The 21,393-nt window shown below is 43.4% G+C and overlaps 1 protein-coding gene across 4 annotated transcripts in view; it reads left to right on the plus strand.

Annotated features, from left to right (window-relative positions):
* Window positions 1–21,393, plus strand: part of RECQL4 (RecQ like helicase 4) — a 409,056-nt gene that overhangs the window by 91,083 nt on the left and 296,580 nt on the right. For all 4 annotated transcript variants that reach the window (XR_011278686.1, XR_011278685.1, XM_069621818.1 and 1 more), the window contains exon 8: window positions 3,723–3,849. Coding sequence is in view for 2 of the 4 variants with exons in the window: in XM_069621818.1 (XP_069477919.1) it covers window positions 3,723–3,849 (127 nt within the window). In the remaining 2 variants the exon portion in view is untranslated. The remainder of the gene's footprint in view (window positions 1–3,722; window positions 3,850–21,393) is intronic.

Raw genomic sequence — 21,393 nt, forward strand, 5'->3', positions numbered from 1 at the left:
TCCAGGATGTGGGCTGGGATGTCTGGTCCCAATACACATCCTGGGTGCCAGAGAGTCTAGGGTGGTGTGAATGCCTGGGACCACCGTGGTCCGTGATAGGTCCACGTATGGTGTGAGTGTTGATGAGCGGATCTCCCATTGGGTCCCCTCCGTTTTGGCACGAAGGGAACCGAGGATAAGAGGGGGCTGGAAACACCACTACCATGTCGATCTCCTGAGTTCTCACGAACAAAGGAATACAGGAGCCAAGTATCCTGCAACCAAGAGGCTGAACCGAGGAATCGCTGGTGACCCGCTGAAGGACTGCTCCTCTGCACTGCTGTCGCCTTGTGAAACCCTTTTTACCTCTGATCGAACCAGAAGGCCTGTACTGGTACTTCGACCCTTGGAATAGCGGGGACAGCTATTCTCGGCATCTTCACCATCTCCTGCTCGTAAGCCTTCCGAAGTATCTCCGGGCCATCCAGCAGACTGACCAGCCTACACAAGAGTCTTGCTCTGTAACCGCCGCCAGGTTGTGTCTTTGTCACTCTCACAAGATTTGTACACTTGGCGTTCCCAGGTCTGAAGTGAGTAGTGTACATTTGGCTGAGATACACACGGCCGCTCCGTTGCCCTGCTGTGGTAACAAACTGTGCGGGTTCACTTCGTTTGGGACATCTTTAACTCAACTCTGCTGCTGCAGAATCAACACGACGACGAGACGTCCCCTGCTCTCCTGAACCTGCCAGCGACTGAAACGGACACGGAGAAGCCTGGGTTTGCTTGCATCGGGGACCGGTGAGTAGCAGAGCTAGGAACTGGTCACCCTCCTGCAGGAGCCCATAGCTTTTCCCCGCTGTGTCAAAACAGCACGCCTTTCCGTACTCGCGCTCTACTTCTGCCCACAGTGGAGGCTGCGCTTGAGTCGCGGAACTCTGTTCTTCTTCATTTGTGCACTAAACTGAACTGCCTGATTCCCTCGAAGAGACTCCCCCTTTGCCCGTTGGCACCAGCGTGTGCAGGTACTTTTGGGCACAAGGCTCCACTCTTCGTAGGGCTCAGACTTCCTTTTAGTTAGGTGCCTCTGAAGGCGGACTGGGTCTAAGCATTATTTCGCAATGCCTGTTTTCCTTCCCTGTTAGGTGGACTACACATTTCGTGCATCTAACGCTTGAGACTTGTTTGTATTTTTATATATATTGTATTGGTATGGTATGTGTTGGTTTACTAGAGTTGTATTGTGATTTATCGCTACAGTCATTGTTTTAAAGGCCTTGGAATAAATGTGTAATATAACACCTGTTTGGAGTAGTTTGTAAGTGTCCTTGCTTTGTGTGCTCATTGCGGGCTTTCAGTCACCCTCACCCCTCTTGAGACCTAGTCTTGACCGCCGCGATCGCTACCCTGATTGGTCTGGCTTGTCCAGAGGTAACCCTGTTCCAAGTAATTAGGTTGGCCTTCTGAACTTCTGCGCCGCCAGGACAGAGTTCAGAAATCCGTCTTAACATAGTGCAAGGGAGTTTTTAATATATATATATATATATATATATATATATATATATATATATATATATACTTTACAGTGATCAATGCACTTTATTGTATGATTACATACTTAGCAGTAAACTGACCCACCAGGTAGCTGGTACATTGTGCTGTGGTCCGCACTCCTTTACCTTGAGCAGTAAAGTTTAGAAAACCTGTAGTAATCATGAGACCGAAGCCTAATTCATGGACTAGCATAGCTGTTTTAATAATAAGGACTAAAATCCATCTCACGATTTGTGCACTATGCCAAAAAGTTGTGATTCATTTGTAAAATAATGGAGATCTGTTTGACCTGTGCAATTGTCATGGAAACAATTAAGATGTTAAGATTTATGCAATGCATTCAAGCATTTATTCGGCATAGAGGCACTCCATCGGGGTACGCTCACCAACGGCGGCGGGGTATGGCGGTTAAATTGTGTAACATATACACAAGGCACCAGCTGATAGTTCATCAATAATTATCAAGGGTTTAGACTGTCTTAAGTAGATTAGTCGGGATTACCATTCCCATTCCTTTTATCATTTGTCTGGTTTTTCCCGGCAAAGATGGCCGCCATTGTTTTGCCGCATGGAGGGCAAAACAAGGGTGTACCTACCGATGGAGTCCTTCTTCCATTTCGGTAAAACTGTCCACACCATGTTTATAACTCACTGGTTGAATGGGGACCCGTTGTTGTGATCAAGCGGCGAGGAGAGCCGCGAAACGCGTTAACCATTCCCAACGCGCACTTTTATTATGCACTTTGGGAGTGCCACATTTTGATGGCCTTTTAACTTTTGTGTCAACTTGCAAGGCACTAATAAAGATGTGTATTTTACCACTATTTTGGTGTCTGGATCCGTTTACTTTATGGATGTGAAGAGTGCTACTCACCCTGCCTGACGTTCATCAGTGCCCAGAAGATATATATATATATATATATATATATCTGACTGTATGATCTATTGGTCCACATCCCCAATTTCTTATAATTCTATCCATAGGTTTTTTGAAAGGAACTGGTTGAAAATGATTGTTGTATGTTATAAAATAGGCCTACAAAAAAACTAAAATGTATGTTATGGTGTGATAACCCACTAACTTTTTTAGTGGAAAGTGTGTCCTTTTTTGATTTATGGTTTTTGATAAAAGTAACTGCATGTTTTTTAACTGTTTTTTATAAAATGATAAGAGTAAGATGAAATAAATATACATGTTTTTTGGACACTGAGAAATGGTGTATCTCTACAATGTGCTGATTGATCTGTTTAACATATAAACAGATACGATTTACTGTAAGGCTTTCACTAAAGGGACAAAAGAGAGGGGTGGTCGGTCTGTTGTTCTTGATTGGACTTTGAATTAATACAACAGAAAGTAAAATAGTAACACTGTTCCCAGATGCGTTTGCTGGTGTCATTATTTATATAGTAAGGTAATGAAAATTACCGTTGTAAATGTAATTTCCTGGTACATTGCAAAGTTACATGTAGTAAACACATGTAGGCGGGAAACGGTGTCCCATCGTGTGGTTTACGAGCCCCTAGATTCTGCAAAGATAGTGCCTTACTGTGTGGTGATTTGCTGGCGAAACCTGCTAAGCAAAGGTATCCTAGTTTAGAGTGACTCTCCTATGTGTTCTCAGTGCCTGGGGCTCACCCATGATAATTGTCTCACATCTCTGTAGATAAGCCCAAGACATCAGCAATCATGGATGTTGAGGGAGCCCATGCTAGTCTCAAGACGTCTCAAATTTGTCTTGTCAAATGTTGACCAATAATCTCTTGCTTGCTGCGGGCATACAGGGAGGGTCATGCATGACCTATAGACCGGCACCAGAATTTATTTAGCAACACACATACTTTGGGCATTTTGTAAAGGCCTTAATGATTGTACTTGACATGAAAGCTCCGAAATGTTTTACTAGATTGAAGCCTTGCATCGCGTCCAGCTCCTCATTGGTGACATTTCTGGGAACCACTGGAAGCCATGTACCAATGGCTTCTGCTTTCCCAATTAATGCCATAACTCTGATTCCCCAGATGAGCCCCATTCCTCCCAGCTTTCCTAGGAAAATGTGCTGATTGGTTAGGAGTGGGGATTCCTCAGATACTTAGTCTTAAAGACGAACCGCCTTTGAAGCCGATGCTTGTCTTGGGCTTCTTCTGCGTTGGTAACTCAGTGGTTTGTGGCCTCTTTTGCTTGGCAGATGTGGAAGCAGAAGTACTTGAAGAAAGGGGAGCAGTTTGGAGGCGGCGGTAATCAACACTTCAATAGAGGCTCCGACACCTGCTTCCGATGTGGAGAGACGGGACACTGGGCCTCGGATTGCAAAGGTAAGTGCGCTCAAATGGCTCAGTTATTGCGTCTCATTTGGAGTATGTTCCTTCAGGCACACCTTTGATGCCCCACTCGCAAAGTGCAGCTATCAAGAATATCGAACTATCAATTACTGAATTTATTTAGTGTCCCATCTTATGTACTAATTATTTATTTATTGTGCATGTGTAAGGCACTTATGCATAATTGTGTTGCAAAGCGCCCACATGGCAACGGGGAGGGAACATGGAAATGAAAAGCACATATAACAAAGAAAGGGTGAGGCGGTTTTACTAGACCTTGTGAGCATTCAGAATGTGCAAGTGCAGAGGGAGAGGGATTGAGGGGGGGGGCTACAAAAGTGCTAGAGAGTAGGTTGCAGCCACAGAACTCTGTGGTTGCAGCAGTTGGATGTATCCTTCCTTCTGAGTTGCTTAGGATTCTATTCTCTGCATGTCTGGTGGTTTCATAAAGCATGTGGCTTAATGCCCATTGGTTCCATTTGCAAAAACGACATGACCTTGTCAGCTTCGTTTTTTTTTTAATAGGATCATGAGACATCTTGCTGTTGACGGCACCAGGATTGTGCCGTCACTTTTTCTGTTTCATTTCTGTTTCACCTTTGAAATGTACCCCCTGGAAGTGGGGCGCCCTTCCGGTCCATACTTAACGAATAACACTATGAGCGACCACTAACGAGAATGCAACTCAGTCTAGTTTGTAGCCTTTCTCTCTCACAATAGAAATATTGACAATTTGGCAATCATTTGAGGGGGGGGTCTGGTGGTTTCAGGAGTCTAAATATTTAATGTCCCATCTATGACGGGTGAAAAATTAACATAAAAACCTGAAATCAACCCTTTTAGAAAACTGGTAACTATTGTGGTCAAAATGTGCTAATTAGGGACATCTCAAAGCTGGCACAGATCGGATTCACACAACCAGTCTATGTAGCTTGTGATCTACCCAAGGTACTTAAGAGGGCATTGTATATTTCACCTCCAGAGGCCACTGAACATACATTTCTGGGGGAAAAGGTACATTGGAAGGGAAAAATTTTACTTTTTGAGAGAGAACTCGCTAATTTCAAAAACATTACACAACATAGTGCAGGGCTTGTCTTAACTGGGACTGTGCTGTGCCCTGCTCACGGGTACTAGGAAGAGCACTCCATCCTTTCACCTCTCCGGCTCAACATCTCCCTCATGTTCCATCTTATCATCTCTCAGGTTCTTTAGAGTTTAGTTTCATCTCTCTTCCCATCACCCTCTGATTCGGGTTATCCTTTGATGGGTCCATTTCAGTTTCCAGTATTTGCAATGTCATGCTGGTTTCCAGGTTCTGCCTCTCACGTGCTTGGCCACATCTCCCTTCCGATGTTCAAAGCGTCTCAAACACTGAGGCCAGCTTTTATAGGGGGCTGGTTCTTCCTCAGAACATACCCTCCGATCCCCCTTGCATTGACCCGGCCTATTCTAAAACTGCAGGAAGTGATGAAATTGTCAATCGCCATTTTGGAATCCTTTCATGAACCATACTCTTGACATTGTGGATCTGTGTCCTCTTCCCAACCGCCACCACTGCAACCACAATACGCTGTCACCAACCAGATATACATTTTGCGTTTGTTGCGTGATCTGATCAGCGCTGGCACTCCAGGCTTGCTCGCAGGTAACTCTTCAGATGTTTTCCAGTAGTTGGACCATGATAACAAGATGGACGGCTGCTTGACACTGAGGGATATACTGGAACCATGTGATTCATGTTGATGCCTATGTCTTTTTATGGTCTTAAACAAGGTACACTTGGGATAAACCAGTATAGGGACTAGGGATTTGTCGACAACCTAATAAGAACACCATCCATGGTTTTGATGTATGTAAACAATATGAAGATGGGATTAAACCATAAAGTGTCATAGGTTTACATATCGTGGAGATCAGGCCTCCCAGATTCTGAAAAACACAGCAGTCTCATGTATGTAACGTTAAGCCAATTTTTTTATCTGGTCAGTCACAGCAATCTAGCTCCCAGTCGCTTCTTTGCCCAGTCCTCTTCACACTGTCATAACGTCCTGCTTGCTATTTGTAATCCACACCAGAAGAATAGTATCTAACGTTGCTTCCTTATTCTGGGATATAGTGCCCTAGTTCACTAGGAGGGACTGGGTGCCTTTGCTGTCTTACTAAAGGGATCTCTCGCCCCCCTTCCTCTCCCTCTCTTTATGTAAGGTATGTAATGTGCTTCCACCTGGTAGGTTTGCCTCAGACTTTCTCACGCTAGGGGGAATCTTTATGGATGTCAGCGTGGCCCAGTTCATGAGGCTAGCTGTCCCGGGAACATCAGTTCTCCATATTTAGCGTCTTCGGTGCTAAGCCTTTTTCTCAGTCTTCTGGGAAGCTGTTGCTTTTGATGCTGCTGTTTTGGCTCTTCTTGACTTGCAACTTCTCTGTGTCAGATTTGTGCCGCTCTTGCTCACCATTCCTGCTGGCTGCTGGCTCTGCTGCTTTCTCTCCTACTTCTACACCTGTGTCCAAACTGGCCTCCTTTCCTGCTTCCTAGACCGCCTCCCTATTCTGATTATTTTTGATTGGCCATCTCTCCTTTCCTCATTTCCATTCTAGTTGTTAGTTAATAGTAATTGTTTCTACTGAGTAGTGTGAGGGGTCAGTAATGTGAGTCAGACAACTGCTTGTGTTTTTTCTCAGAATTTGCTAATACATCCTCACTAAACCTACTCTTATCAGGGAGTTCCCTGTCTAGTCTAAGAACTAAGGGAATTACTCCTAGCATACACAAAACTGCTCCTCACTCTAAACCGAAACATCCCAAGTAAATCATAAACAACGTAACTGAGTGAATAACTGTCAATCAATAATTTGGATGACCTCACCTGTCCCTGGTCAATCCCTTCCTTAGGATTGTTCAATGTTAATTTCCCCAAATGTTTAAAACGAAAAGTAAAGTCTTGAACCAGTTCTTATAAGTTCCAAATGAAGCAAAGGTTCACCAATCAAAAATCTACTGGTAACAGTTCTTCAGCTTTCTGTTGAAAAGTTCCTCTTCTAATTCCGGGCCAAGAAAACCGCACCAATGGTGATCCTGGATATCCTCTTTCCAAGATTGTTTTGCCACAGTTAAAAATATAAATGAACCACAACTTCGACAACTTTCAAAGTATTTATGACCTCTGCAGTGTCTTTGGTATAACTGTCCAGATGCAGCTTCTTGGGGTGTTGCTTTCCTCTTGTCAACCACCCTTCTACTACTGTTACTGTGGAAACTGACTCTTTGACTCCACAGTATGCCACTACTCCAACCGCCTTTAATGTGACATCCACGGACCGTATTATACACAACCACAGTTCAGGTACTTCTGCTTCAACTTTATACTTTAGAATGAATAGGCGTTTTAAACACAAGGCTCTTCGGCCTCCACAGATAGGCAAGGCACTCTTCTTCCCTATGCTATAAGAAAAGGGCAGCCTCTGGTATAACCTGCCTTTGCTCCCAGACTGCCTCTCTCTCAACTTCAACAGTCTAAGCATGACAGATTATTGACTTAATTTTCTTACAAGCACCCACCGCTCTTCCCCAGCTTCATTCACACGTTCTTGGATACAGTAGCTACTCTGAAGCTGGATTGACACACTTTCAGCTTGGGATAGCAATGTAATCAGAGGACACCTGACCTTTAACAACCTCAGAATTCAGGTGGATAGATTTCAACAGGGCAGGTTTCACTATAGAAAGAGTTTGCCTCTTGGCTTGGGTTTTGCTTGTTCTTCTCGTTAGTTCAATAACTTCTACATTTACTAAATACTTGATGTTTCAAGGTTCAATCTTAAAAAGACAATCAGATTTAGGTACACGTGACCACTCTTTAAGGAAGATATTTAACTAATGGTAATTAATTGTATTCCCACTTTTTAACACAGAGCTGTGCTCCAACTCCGATCAGAACTACAATTCTTCACACGCGACCTCTTTGATGTAATACATCTTGTAACAATTTGTGAAGTCAGCTTTAGGGTTCTGAGTGATTTGAAAAGCGTTCCCTTTCTTAATTGGATACACACAACCACTCCGATAACGTTAAACAGTTTGACAATGGGAAACGCAAAGCTTTTCTTTATACAGGAGCACCCCGACTTGTATTAGAAATGCACGTGATACGTTTTCATTGTCAGTAGGATTCTTCACAATGAACACTTTCTACTTGCTCCCACTCTTACGCAAGGTAATATAGAGATGGTAAAAGCTATCAGCAAGGTTTCCAGAGTGAACCTGATCACAGAGCTTAACTCGCCGGCTCCAGAAACAATGCAGTTTGGGGCTGCTTTCACTTCCCGACTTATTCATCTTCTGCTACCACGTAGGCACACTTGGGACCCACACCCCTCTGCAGCATGGATGTCTAGGCTCCGGCCTTGTCAACGGGGAGTCTCCTTCCCTCCTCTGTCCCTAGCATTGCTTCTTTACACTCGGGTGGCATCACTATCATGGCTCTGGAGTTACTGCCACTAGACGCGCCTTGGGGGACCGTCAATCTCAGCATGTCTCTCTCAGTGCAGCCAGGGCAAGGCAGGGTTTGTGAACACGGGACCCTCGACAAAGTTTTAAATCTGCTTTCCTCGTGTCCTGGTGTCCCTTAAGTCAACACACTTCCTCATGAACTGCTCTACTCGTTCTGCTACTTCTGCCAGCCTTCCGGCTCCTGCTCCAGCGTCCTCTATATTCCCACTCCTGCTGCAGCCTTTTATACCTCTTAGGTGCTGCAATTGATTTCAGGTGTAGGTCATTGTCAATTGCCTGACCCTGGCAAAGGCTGTTAGGTCTGCTTGCCTGTCCTTTACTTCTATTTGCCTCTTCAGCCCTCTCCTTCGTCTCAGTCCCTACTGGATTCTGGGACATGTAGTTCACTTTCTTAAAGTGATGTTTCTACTTGTGTATTTTAAAGGGTGGATTGAATCCCCTTATCACTTTTAAAAGAGGGGGGTTGTAAGTTAATGTTATTAGAGGAAGAAGTTGTACATAAGGCAACATTTTCACCATTCCTTGTAGTGCACCTTTGGTATTGAGGAGGATGTTTGTTTTTAGGGATACACAGGATTTGTTCTTTTGGTGTAATAGGTTTGAATGTTACAACCTTAGATTTTACCACCTTAGTTTTAACCGGAGGTTGAGAGATATTAAAATGACAGTAAGACCCATCGTCTTCTAGCATAGTGGTCACTTTCAGAGGAAAAATATGGTGTCTCATCCCACGGAACCCACTCACTACCCTGGGCCCTGTCTCCACCCAGGTGATCCTCCCGCAATACACCACCCCCCGGATTGGGATCAGGAAGCGTGTGCCCTCCCAAGGCCCCCAGGAGGAGACTTTAGTCGGGGCTTTTGTGAGGGGTCCACAGGATTCTTCACAGTAGTCTTTGTATTTGGTTAAGTGGGAGAATGGATCCTCCTCCATCTGGCCCCTCTTGCCCCCTAAATTGGGTGGTAGCCATTTTGATTCTTGGCAGAATTCCCCACTGTTTTGACTTCATGGTGTGTCATCGCTGCCTCCACTCCTGGTTCTCTGTGACGGTCTTGATCCTTAATGCTCCTCCCCGCTGCTTCTCTCCCCTGTGATGAGCGTGCACCTCTTCCATTTTGCAGTTTAGACCCTGTTCAGCTCTGCATTCCTCTGTTGCCACTCCCTCATCTCCCCTGTGATGAGCGTGCACCTCTTCCATTTTGCAGTTAAGACCCTTTTTAGCTCTGCATTCCTCTGTTGGCACTCCCTCATGCTGTTTGACTGCTGCATAGGTTGGGCCAATGCGGAATTGATCTACGATGGGCTCTTGGAATTTTTATCTGGTCCTGACTTTCTCTACCACAATTACCTCTCCCACAGGGCTGGCTTTTTATGGGTGGCTCTTAAATTAGGGGTTTCAAATGCCATAGGTTCCAGTAACCGCTATATGCCCAAAGCAGAATGGTTCCAGTTTGCATGTAGGCATTAATATAATGTACCGATAGTAGAGGGATTATTACTATTAAGAGATGGAAAGGACATAACACTAGTCTGGGCACAGACCCTTTGAACAAGAGCATCCCTGCACCATCCCTCCATATACTACTTTTTGGAAACTTGCCTAGCGGCCTGCTACCCTGGGCTGCAGAAGCTCACCTCGGTCTGATGATGATGATGAGGATTGTCCCACTTGGGCGTTAGTCACATCTTCTGGCAAAGGTAAAAAAAGACAAAATGCATTTGCTTTTAGGGCTCGCCTCATCACACCATCTCCATTTGCACAGAATAATGTTTATGAAGACTAGATACACAAAGAAAAGACAGTGAAATCAGTATGTTAGTCTTGCGGCCACCCCACAAAACCAAAGGTTAAACCATGCTGACAAAACTGCTGTGTGCCAGAGCTACCACAACTGTGCAAGCATCTGATCACATTTAAGAAAAGCTATTTTTGTTTTGGCACATTTGCCGGCCCTTTAGTGCCACCTTATGCCTAAACCATTACTACAGATCGGAGAGAGAAGAGAAAAGGTATTTAGAAGCCAAATGTTTGGTTGGCATTGAAACTGACAATGCTTTTGGCATTAGTCGGCGGCATCACTAATATTTGTTGTCACCATTCTGTCTACTAATCCTTCTCCTTTATCACAGTCTAGAAAAGAGGCTCTTTTTGCTGCTTTGCTCCCGTAGACTTCTGTAAGGCACCGCTTCTTTGACTGATGACCTGACCTTTTGGAGGTAAGTAAAGCTGTATGCTTTACTCCCTTGCTTTCTGCACATTTCTATGGGGGAAACTGATTAGTCGGTCAAACTATCAGTACTGGAAGACTATCTCCCTTAGTGGATTTATAAAGCTGAGCAGATCACCTTACGATAAAGTGTGGTTAGCATGCTTTGTATCCTTAACTTTATTTTTTATCTTTGTGATTACAAATGCACTGTGTCCAGAATGGGCTTGTGGCAGCAGATTCTTTTCTACTGTGTTTTTGACTTTTTACTGCCATATCATCTAAAATGGCCATTCCACAAGAGATTCACCTGTCCTTTGGCCATGTTTTCCTTCCCTTTTCTCCCTGCCCTCTCTGGTTCAGAATTGTCAAATATGAAATGCTCTTCCCAGGGAAAAGCGTCTGCTTTCCCGGTCCAATAGGCAGTCTGTTTTCTTTGGCAGGATGTGGGTGTTCGTCACAGTTTGGTCTAAGTCCACATCCAGGTCACATGCCTGCTGCTGGACAGAAAATGTGGCCAGTGGCTATTCATGATTAGTCATGACTGTCAGTTTGAATGTTGAAGATCCTTACCATTGGTGGGCCTGGGTGTGCTTCCAGTTCAAATCCTCAATAAAAGGACTCCTGCAACCCTTCGACTGATGATTGTTGGAACCAGCACCCCTACGAAGAAGTGCAGCCCACTGACAATTCAATAACAATGGTTGCAGCTGACCGACATTGCCTCTAGCCATGACCTGGTGATGCCCTGCTCCTCTGTCATGGCTCCAAGAAGGCTCTTGTAGGTGCTTTGACCCCTGGAGCAGTGGGAACAACCAGTCTCAACACTTGCATGAGGAACCATTTGTGCTGATCCTTCGGAAGTGTCCCTGGACCACCCGGTGGACAGACCAACTCTCCCCTGGGCTAACTCGATGCAGTTATCGCCATACTGAGCGTATCCTTGGACCTCGGAGCATCTTCCAAATGTGTGCTACAAGCTGACTGCTCCTGCATTTTCAGCCTTGTGGTCCCAACCGAAGTCATGCAGGGCCTACTCCTTTGTTCGCCAACTGAAGGTCCCCTGTCGCTTCCTTCTTGTGGTGACTCCCATTGCAATCCATCTTCTTCACCCTCTGGAAGTCCCCTGAGGTTGTGTTTCTGCAGAAGTCTTCGTCCTTTTGTGGCAAGGGTGACCAGCTGGCCAGTCTCTTGAACCAGAATACAGGTACTGGGACCGACCAAATAAATCCTGTGTTCCAATCCGACCACTGCACCCACAAGCCTTTTGCCTCCTTTGACCAGACCAAGCACAGAAGGACATGTCTCCAACGGAATCCGGAACCTCTAAAGTACTTCCTGGAGAAATGGGACTAAGATAACATACCTGTTCTTTCCCCTCCCCTATCATCCGCAGGGTTGCATGGGAGTTACTCCTTGCCCTATCTCTCTCTTGCCCAACTCAGATCGGTGGTGGTCTAGTCTAGGATACTTTCCTAAGCCTTCCTAGTGTAGTGAGACTGGGAAATCTACTTACTGGAACTTTTCTCAGCGCTTGAAACTCTGAATTGCAACCACTGGCATCATCTAATCGCATAGTAAATGAACCTGAAAAATAGGGACGGCTCTAGGACACTAGGCTCTTTCATTACTGGACTGGACAAGCTAAGTGTTGGGAAACTACTCTTGTGTTGCTTTTATGTGTTTCTATTGTGATTTCTGAATCTGATTACTTTCTTTTATTGCACTGGTTTTTTGATCACATTATGTTCTAACCTCCCACAAGAGTGAATGCATATATCTATTTTGTAAGTAGTTGTGTTCTAATAGCTAGATGTTCCATTGCTTGGTGTGTATTTTAAAGGTCTAATAAGTCATTATGGACTTTTGTCTACCTCTGCTAACTGGAATTATTGAAGGCCTAGACCACTTGCACACTCCTCCTGAGACTAGACCTTGCCGCTCTGCTCCTTGCCTTGCCTGGGTTTGGTTAGACATCAGCACCTGTCCTGTTTGTTTATTAATTTGTTTATTTATATAGTGCTTATACACAGGTGAAGTGCTTACCATAATAGGTTTGTTTCCCAGAATCCACCCCCAGGTGGACCTTGGAAATCTGTCTCAACATTTGTCATAGTTCTCCATCATAGTGGTTTTCTTATGTCCTGAGCCTTTACCTTCATCCTTCTTCTGTGTACTGGTACATCTCCTTCCCGTTTGACCTGGACCCTCTACTTCGTCCTGATCAAACCCCTCCAGTTTTGTCCCGGTCAAACCCCTCTGTCATCTTTGTCCTGGTCCTTGTTCTCCTTCATCCTAGTCCTGCGCCCTAGTCCGACTGTCTGAAGCACAGTCTTCCAGTCACGTTCTCCCACTTATGCTGCAATTGCTTCATTTATCTTTTATTCCCATCTTCACCTATTTGTCCTCTACTGCTTACTCTCTTTCTCCATTGGCTGCATGGAGAGTTTGTAAGAGAGCTAGATGATGAAAGTGTCAAATATGATGTAATATACAGGAACTTTACTTGGTTATGCTGAAATAACTACCTCTGTAGACTGCATATGGATCTCTGAGTGGTATTTTTAAATTTTGCTGGCCTCATTTATTTATAAATCGCCATGAACCCACAGGCACCATGGCACGCATAGGACAACAAGGAAGTGAAGAACAAGCTCGTTGGTGTTAGGCAGAATCGCATGCAGTACCCTTTGGGAACACTACACACAATTAAGACTACAGGTGTAAGTACAATTTCACCTTTTGTACAAGCCCGTACTACACAGTTATGTAGTAGCAGTGGCTGAGCAGCAAGACTTGTTTCAAGAGGGAAGTGAGCAGTACAAGATGTTACACAAAGGACTTGCAATTACAGTGGTTCAAACACACACTTATTCAAGGTTTCTTGGTAAAGGAATATACGTTTATTTTCTCAGTCAGTTGGAAAACATTCCACTAGTAAGAAGCCGCTCTATATCACACAATAATACACTACAATACTAAACCAATAAGTTTCTGAACAAGTTAGGCTCCCCTGAAGTGGGAACAAAATGGCACTTCAGGAACTTTCAAAAAAGGGTAGAAAGACAAAGTTTATAAGAATCAAAGCACAATTACTTTCATAGGCAAGGCAAATAGTTTCAGTTCACTACAACAGGCAATTCAATAGGCCTGGGACAAAGTCAATGGTTCAGTGTCTTGGATAGGATAGCACAGTTCTGGTAGTAAACGGTAAAGCCTTTGCCAATGTTCTTAGAAGTAGTTTGCCAGAAGACAAGTTATGTCAGTTGAGGGGAGAACAAGCCTCCAAAGTTGGGAAAGTTTCACAAACGTTCACTGCGGCAGACAGGATTTCTTTACCGCACTTGCACAGTACCTTAGAATGAAGAAAAAGCTGTAGCTGAGGCAGTTGTTCCTGGCAGTTGCTGCAGATCTCACTGTTCCTGAGCTTGAGTCGTGGGGACAAGGACGACGTCGGGAGGTTCCTGCACTGCCCAGGGAAGAGGCCACCAACTTGGCAAAACATTGGTTTAAGGTGCAAGTGCCTTAAAGTCCACGCACTAGTATTCTTCTCACTGGCTAGCCAGTTTTCAAAAGCACTCTGAAGAAAATTCGACCAGTATAGAGACAGTGTCCAGGTGGCTTGCGAGCTCGTTGTTCCCACCAGCTCAAGGGAAGAAGTCGTCCTTGAAGGGCTTCTCTGTCGAGGGAGTTTCGGGCAATTCGGACCTGCAGCAGGGCTTCACCGGTGGACCAGGAGTTGCAGCACTCGTCTTCCTTCAGCTCGTCTTAGGGTCTTTCGTTCCAGTGGTCGACTCTGCTTTCCATGTCCCAGAGACCTGCTTTTAATCAGTTTTCTCCCATTAATTCCAACCTAGCTGTCACTCACCCAGCAGGGTGGCGGTCCTTGCCGGACAGTCAGCCAGCCAATCACGCCAGAGTGCATTCAGGTCTCCTAGGAGACTAAGCACAGGGAGTTTCAGGCACCTCCCTCACATCCTGTCCAACCCAGACACTCGGGTGTCAGAGGATGGCTTCAGCATTGAAGCCCGCCAAAGGCCAATGAACAAAGGAACCAAACCTGGTTTTGGTTTGGCATGCATAGTTAAGCACGAGAAGGACCTTTCCTAAAAGAAATGGCTAAAAAAGATGTCTGGAGTCTGTTTTTACAGCTAGGTCTTGGGCGCCATATTGGGAAACATGGCTGACCCGATTTTTAGCTACCGGTGTTCACGGTCGGGAAGAATCATGGTAGTTAATTATAAAACCACTGCCACCAGCCATTTCAAGAGGAAAGGGTAACATTTGACTGTGAGTGTTTAGACATAGGGGATGCTAGGTAACCCCTCCAGCACTCTATAGGAAGATAGTGTGTGCTGGGTCTGTGAATTTAAAAAAAAAACTAGCAAAGGTCAATTTAACTTTACATGCTCTGGGAGACAGTAGTCAGTCCCAGAGAAGGTATTTAAACCTGTGGGAGTCTGAAAGACACCCCTGTGCCACTGCACTGAAGGTGCTGTGTGACGCACAAGAAAAAGATGATGCCTATGGAGTTGTTTAAAACTCCATATCCAAAGAACACAAAAGTAAAACACTCATCAAAATACATGAAAGGGTGGGAAAAAAGACTCCCACTCTTTCCAGGTAAACATTTAAATCCTAGAAATCCAGCAAAGTTGCTGGGGGTCTCAAAAGGTAAGGGAAATTAGCACATTCTTGAGAATTCTCCCTAACAGTTGGCAAGAAACTTATTCAAACAAGAATGTTTTTCTGATGCTTCCGAAATGGAATCGAGCTACTTTGCTTCCAAATATTCAAAGGCAAAGAGTTCCAAGCCCTAGGAGCCTGGGTAGAAAAGGATCTGCCATTGCCATTGGCCCGTCTTATTCTTGCACATGAGAGCAACCAAGCACCCGTGGACCTAAGAATGCTTATAGGCTGGTGTTTGGCCAATCTATCCTTGAGGTAGGCAGGGGCATCTCCATGGACACATTAGTATGTCAGAGTGAGTATTTTAAACTGCACCTGCGCAGCTACTGGAAGCCAGTACAGTGCTTTTCTTAATTCAGATATGAGATTTCCGGGGCAGATGTTTTGCAATCCGGATGGCACCATTTTGAATGACTTGTATTTTATGAATGCAGCTCTTATTTGCGCCTCCCAAGAGAGTGTTGCAGTAATAACCTTTGGGGAGAATTGTGGCACGTGCAAGAGCAATATGATTTTGTACTGAGAGGAAAGGTTTTACCTGTCTAAGGAGCTAAAGGTGATAGTATGAGTTTATTTAGATGTAGTTCTTTTGATTCCGCACCCAGTGATGCTTCCATGAAATAAAGTGTTTTCACTATATCGAGATCGGGGATAGAACAATTCTCGATAGTGCAGCTTGAGTAGCTGGGAGAAGGTTTTGTCCTTGATTAAGAGGACCCAAATATCAACAGCTCAGTTGTGTCGCTGTTGAGGTACATCCAGTGGGACGACATCCAATGCTTGATAGTTTGGTAGAGTCATCTCAGACTATCAGCACCTGTCGTGTATGTCCCATCCATCTTGAACGACAGTGGTGTCTTCTGAACTGTTCACCCATGTTAGCAAGAATGTCACAGAGTGGTTTAATGTAGATGTTAAACAACGCCAGTGACAAACATGCACCCTGAGGGACCCCATGGGATATCTGGGCTGAATGTAGTCTCTGCCCAATGCACAGCAGGTCCCCTGTTGCATAGAAACAACTCGACCCAGTGGATAGCATTTTCTGAACAGTTTCGCACTGTAGCTAGAATGGTTAAAAGGCAGTCATGGTCGAGTAGGTCAACAGCCGCGGAGAGATTGAGTAAGATCAACATCCCTGATTTCCCTCTGTCCAGAATGTTCAACATGTCGCACTGTAAGATCAACAAGGCGCTCTCAGTGCCATAGTGCGGGCGATAGCCAGATTGCTTAAAATGTAAAATGGTTGCAGCTTCCAGATCAGCTTGAAATTGCATACTGGCTATCTTGTCAATCACTTTAAGTAAAACATGGGAATTGGTGATTGGTCTGAGGTTAGCAGTGTCTCTTTGGCTGAGACCTGTTTTCTTCACTAATGCAGTCACTATGATCTCCTTAATGCCATCAGGTGCGCCAGTGTATGCGAAGGAGGTGTTAGAAAATCGTGTGAGGAAGGGAGAACAAATGTTGATGTTCTCTAGACTCAGTTTCGCCGGAATACCATCTGCAAAGCAAGAAATGGGACGTAATTTGCTGAAAACCTCTTCAATATCAGTCACTGTGATAGACTGGAATGTGAATTCTAAGTAGCCAGATCTATATTTGACTTCCTGGGAAGTATTACTCAAGTCAACAAACTGTTGTCCATATTTGTAGCTGAGCTAGCAACCAAATCCTTCTTGTTTTTTGTTTTTTTTTTTCTCGTGCATTGCTGATTATTCAGCGAACGCCTGTTGTGCCCTTATGCACTGAGTATTAGAGGGAAAGAATGATGGACTTTTGCCTTAGGCTTGTCTAATGATCTTAACATGTCAAAAGGGGTTTTTGAATTATTCTCTGCATACTTTATCTGAGCATTAAAATATTAGCTTCGTGAATGGCTAACTTAATGTTTTAGCAAGACCTTTCCAAGTTATTTTTTTCACTTCCGTTTTAGATTTTTGCCAGACCCGTTCAGTCCTTTTTGAGAACTCCTAGGTCTGCGGTAAAGCAGATGTCATGACAGGGGCCATCTCTAATGGTTTTCCACCCCATAGGTGCACCCATGTCCAGCATACTGGTTGGAGTCTTTCTGTATGAAGTAGCAAGCGTGAATGGGGAATCTGAATCCATAGTGGTACAAATTTGGAGACCTCTCATGGTACCCCTCTCACAATATTTGTTTATTTCTTTAATGCTTAGTCGCTCTAATTTAATACATTTGTCTGAGTGTCTCTTTGTATGTGCTGGTACCTGTAAATGCATGTTTAGTGCTTCCTCTGGGCGTGAATAAAACCTCAAAATCTTCTTCCCTATTATATCTATACTCCTCCATGGTTGCAAACTATATAGGCTGCGGTCCCCTGATCTGCAAAGTGTATAGTGGTTATGATGTGGTTGTCGGCTATAAATGGGGGCTGCGCCTGTGAGGTACCAGTCCTAGAACCTCCCTTCTTAAGAAGGGAGGGCTGCCACCTATAGGTACTACGCCTACAACCAACCGTTTAGACAAGTAAAGCGATTAGGTGAGTAATATTGCCAACAGGTAGGCGCTCCTCAATTAAAAGTTTACATTTATATACCGAATACAGTCTGATACCGATGTGACCTCATTTAATTTATCATCATCCAGTACCAATTTCTTAGACAACACAAAACACTACAAAGTAAGAATGTCACTTCTGTGCAGTTGGGTTAGTATAGTGACTTCCTGCCAATTATACTATGGCTAAAGCAATAATTTAAATAACAATGAAACGGTCCGTAAAGTAGATCACTTAAGGTGCATCTGTCGCACCATAACCTAGTTCAAAAGATTATTGTAAGCATAATGCACACTATACTGTGATTTGCCAACAGTTCACTTAGAGGCTTTTTCAAGGCAGGGTTCTTGTCTTTGTTGTCAATCACCCAAATTTGGACAAAATAAAATGTGTTTAAAATAAAATTCGACATCCATAATATTTATTAGCCCCCAATGCACATAAAAAGATGTGTTTATAAGGATTTTTATGTCCCCCAATGATTTTTACATCCATTTAGATGTAATAAGGTGAACAATATTGTCAACATGTGCATATTCATTCCATTAGTTGTTAATAGGAACAATGTATGTAATCCAGGAGAGAGAGAGGGAAAGAAACAAAGTAAATAAAACAGTATTAGTTTCCATGAAGAATTTGTTTAGCGCAGTGTTACCATAAGCTCAGACAGGTGGCAGTACATTGTTAGAAGGCATCACAATTTGAGCAATTTAATTTGGTCTTATCCAATGCAAGGTAATTATGCCAGCCTCCTTCAACCAAAATGGCAAATTAGTATAGTATATATTAAGGATATACTATGATGTCATATGTAACACCAATCCAACAACCAGTCTGTCTGTGCGGACAATTCTCCTCAATTGCCTTTTGTGAGAATGTTCTTGATTGTTTGTACGATCTAGTTTATCCCAAAAGCACAACAGCAGTAATGCTCGCCCCTGTGTCTCGGCGCTGTGTCAAACACATGAATCTGCAATCCCAATTATGACATAAAATCAGAAATCACTCAGCTAATTTATTGACCAATAAATCAACCAAACACCCAGAACCACAAATAAACTCACTTAATTATCAATTTCAGTTTAGAAGAGCATTCTTGCCGTCACTGCGCATCTACTAATTTTATGGTCTATTCCTTGAATTTTAGTAACCACTGACTGCCACTCCATACATGTATGCTGGAAGAAACTACAAAATCAAAAGACTCCAATAAGGTCGGACTGTGCCTGTACAGATCACATCTACTGCCTAGTGCTCCTCAAGCCTTCACTTAACAAAATTAAGGGCACGGCGCATCTGCTAAACGAAAGGCCTATTCCTTGTATTCTAGAACATAGGCAGTGCCACGCCATACATGTACTGTGGAAGAACCCACAAGAATCAAACATCGCAAATAAGGTCAGGCTGTGCTTTGATAAGTCACGTCTGCTATCTAATGCTCTTCGGACCTTCACTTACCAAAATAGTGGGGTTGGATAGCTGAAAGCAGCGTTACTGATATTTTCGCATTGCACGCGTCACTTCCATCTTGTTTAGAATGTATACTCCTGTTGTTCGTCACACGTTGTGCCCTATTAGCATATTTAACATCAAATACTAAGTGACCCATAAGGCGAGCTAACTCGCTTTCGTGCCTTTAAAGGTACCTTCTGCATAGTTGTAGGCAGGCCTCCAGATAAGGTGGGTACTAGGCCTTTTTACGCATGAAGATCTTGTAAATACGACAGCTTTATTATTTTTCTGTGTACATTTACACACAGTTTTAGAGCAGAGGGCAGTGGAATGGTCAGGTTAGTTGACAGAAACCAGAAGGCTTCTTTTGATTTTTATCTACATGGATGTAATTGCAAACCACCTCTGAAACAGAATGTATTTCTCTGAAGCCTTTCAAAAAATGAAACTGCACACTGTGATAAAAGGAATGGTTTATTTTCATTCAGTTTCAAAAGCACTGTGTATATTGTCCTAGAATTTAAGAATTGTACAATTAATAAGATGGAAAACTAAGTTGCAATTGAGAATTGATGATATATTGTAGCAAATTATATTGTTTTTTACGGTGAAAGCAAACCAGTATTGCACAATTGTATTTTTCAGAGTTCCAGTGCAATGTGCGTAATCATAATGAGGCAGATCATTTTTACACTTATAATTTAATTGACTCTCTTATTATAAAAACAGTGTGTAAAATGATGACCATGCACAGTATAGTTTACATCCATTCAACCTTGCAGTCAATGGGGTACATTACTATAAATGGTCAGTGGCAGCAAAGTCTTTGCTCAAGGGTGTGTGATTGTCATTACACCAATCGCAGGTGTTCTAGCCTCTCAAATCTTCAGGACTACAATTAAAACATCCAAAACCTGACTGTCCAGGAAGTGCAAGTGCTGTTCAAAAACAAACAAAGGAAAGTTACATTGGTAATTGAAATAGAAACTCAGCGAAACCTGTCTCTGTGATAATCCAGATAGGTATTTAACTTTACATAGCGCTTCATAAATGGTTCGTCCAACATCTAGGTACTGTGATTGGTATACCTCAGTTGATACTTAGTTAACCGACCTCTGAAGGAAGTTACCCAATACGATACCTCATCCAGTTGAGTACTTGTTGCTGCAATCTATGCATGATCTGTTGGTTGCAAGTTCGAATCCCGGCAAGGCCAACTCAGCCTTTCATCCTTTTGAGGTCGATAAAGCATTACAGACTTTGATTTGGTGATAATTATCATGAATATGTTCTATGATACACTGCTTTGCTATATAAATAACCATTTGACCATTAGATTACATATAGAATTAAGCAAGGGGGTAGTGCCTCTCTGCACTGTTGTATCATAACATTGGCATACCATTAGGTAGCAATAACTCCCGGAAATGAGGACTTTCATTAAACATCAAAAGACAATTCTGCTATCGAAACTCAAAACACACAATACAATTCACATTTGCTTTACTATGTAATTGGGTAGGTTCTTTGATTTCAACATTTAAATATATACACGAGAGATCAAATGGCCAGACCATAGTGAAATAATGAGGTGTATTCTGTCACAATGCAGAAAGCTGCAGCATATTAATGATTTCCACAGCGTTTTTGCACACGTCGGCTGGATGTCGCATACATTTTACTCTTTTGCAAAGCAGAAAAGTCCTTTTTACTCTCTTAAAATCACATTTACTCTCAAAGTTTAAAAATAGGGAGTAAAATACTCCCACCTCAAAATCTTATCTGGAGCACTGGTTGTAGGTGGATATGCAACATAGTTGAACAATTGTTTGCATACACATTTTCGAGCCAATTGTGGACCAAAAAGCGCTGCCATGTTGAAGCAGTAAGATCCTGTCAGAAAGGAGGCAGCGTCTGCAAATATCCAACAAATACCATTTTGTTTGTGTAATACTCACTTAATATTCTCCTGTTGAGGTGCCCATATCACTCACGAGAATAGAAGTACAGATTGCCTGTGAAAGAGATGTACTTCTGTTCCTTCACGGGAATAAAGATATAAATTGCCTGTCTAGGTAATCTGCATGGTTGCAGACGTTTGGTGTCCTACTGCACTATTCAGAACCAAATCCATCGCCATATTGGAATAGTAGT

This window comes from Ambystoma mexicanum, chromosome 5q, assembly GCF_040938575.1.
Source record: "Ambystoma mexicanum isolate Mex_15411 chromosome 5q, UKY_AmexF1_1, whole genome shotgun sequence".
In the NCBI taxonomy this organism is placed as follows: Eukaryota; Metazoa; Chordata; class Amphibia; order Caudata; family Ambystomatidae; genus Ambystoma; species Ambystoma mexicanum.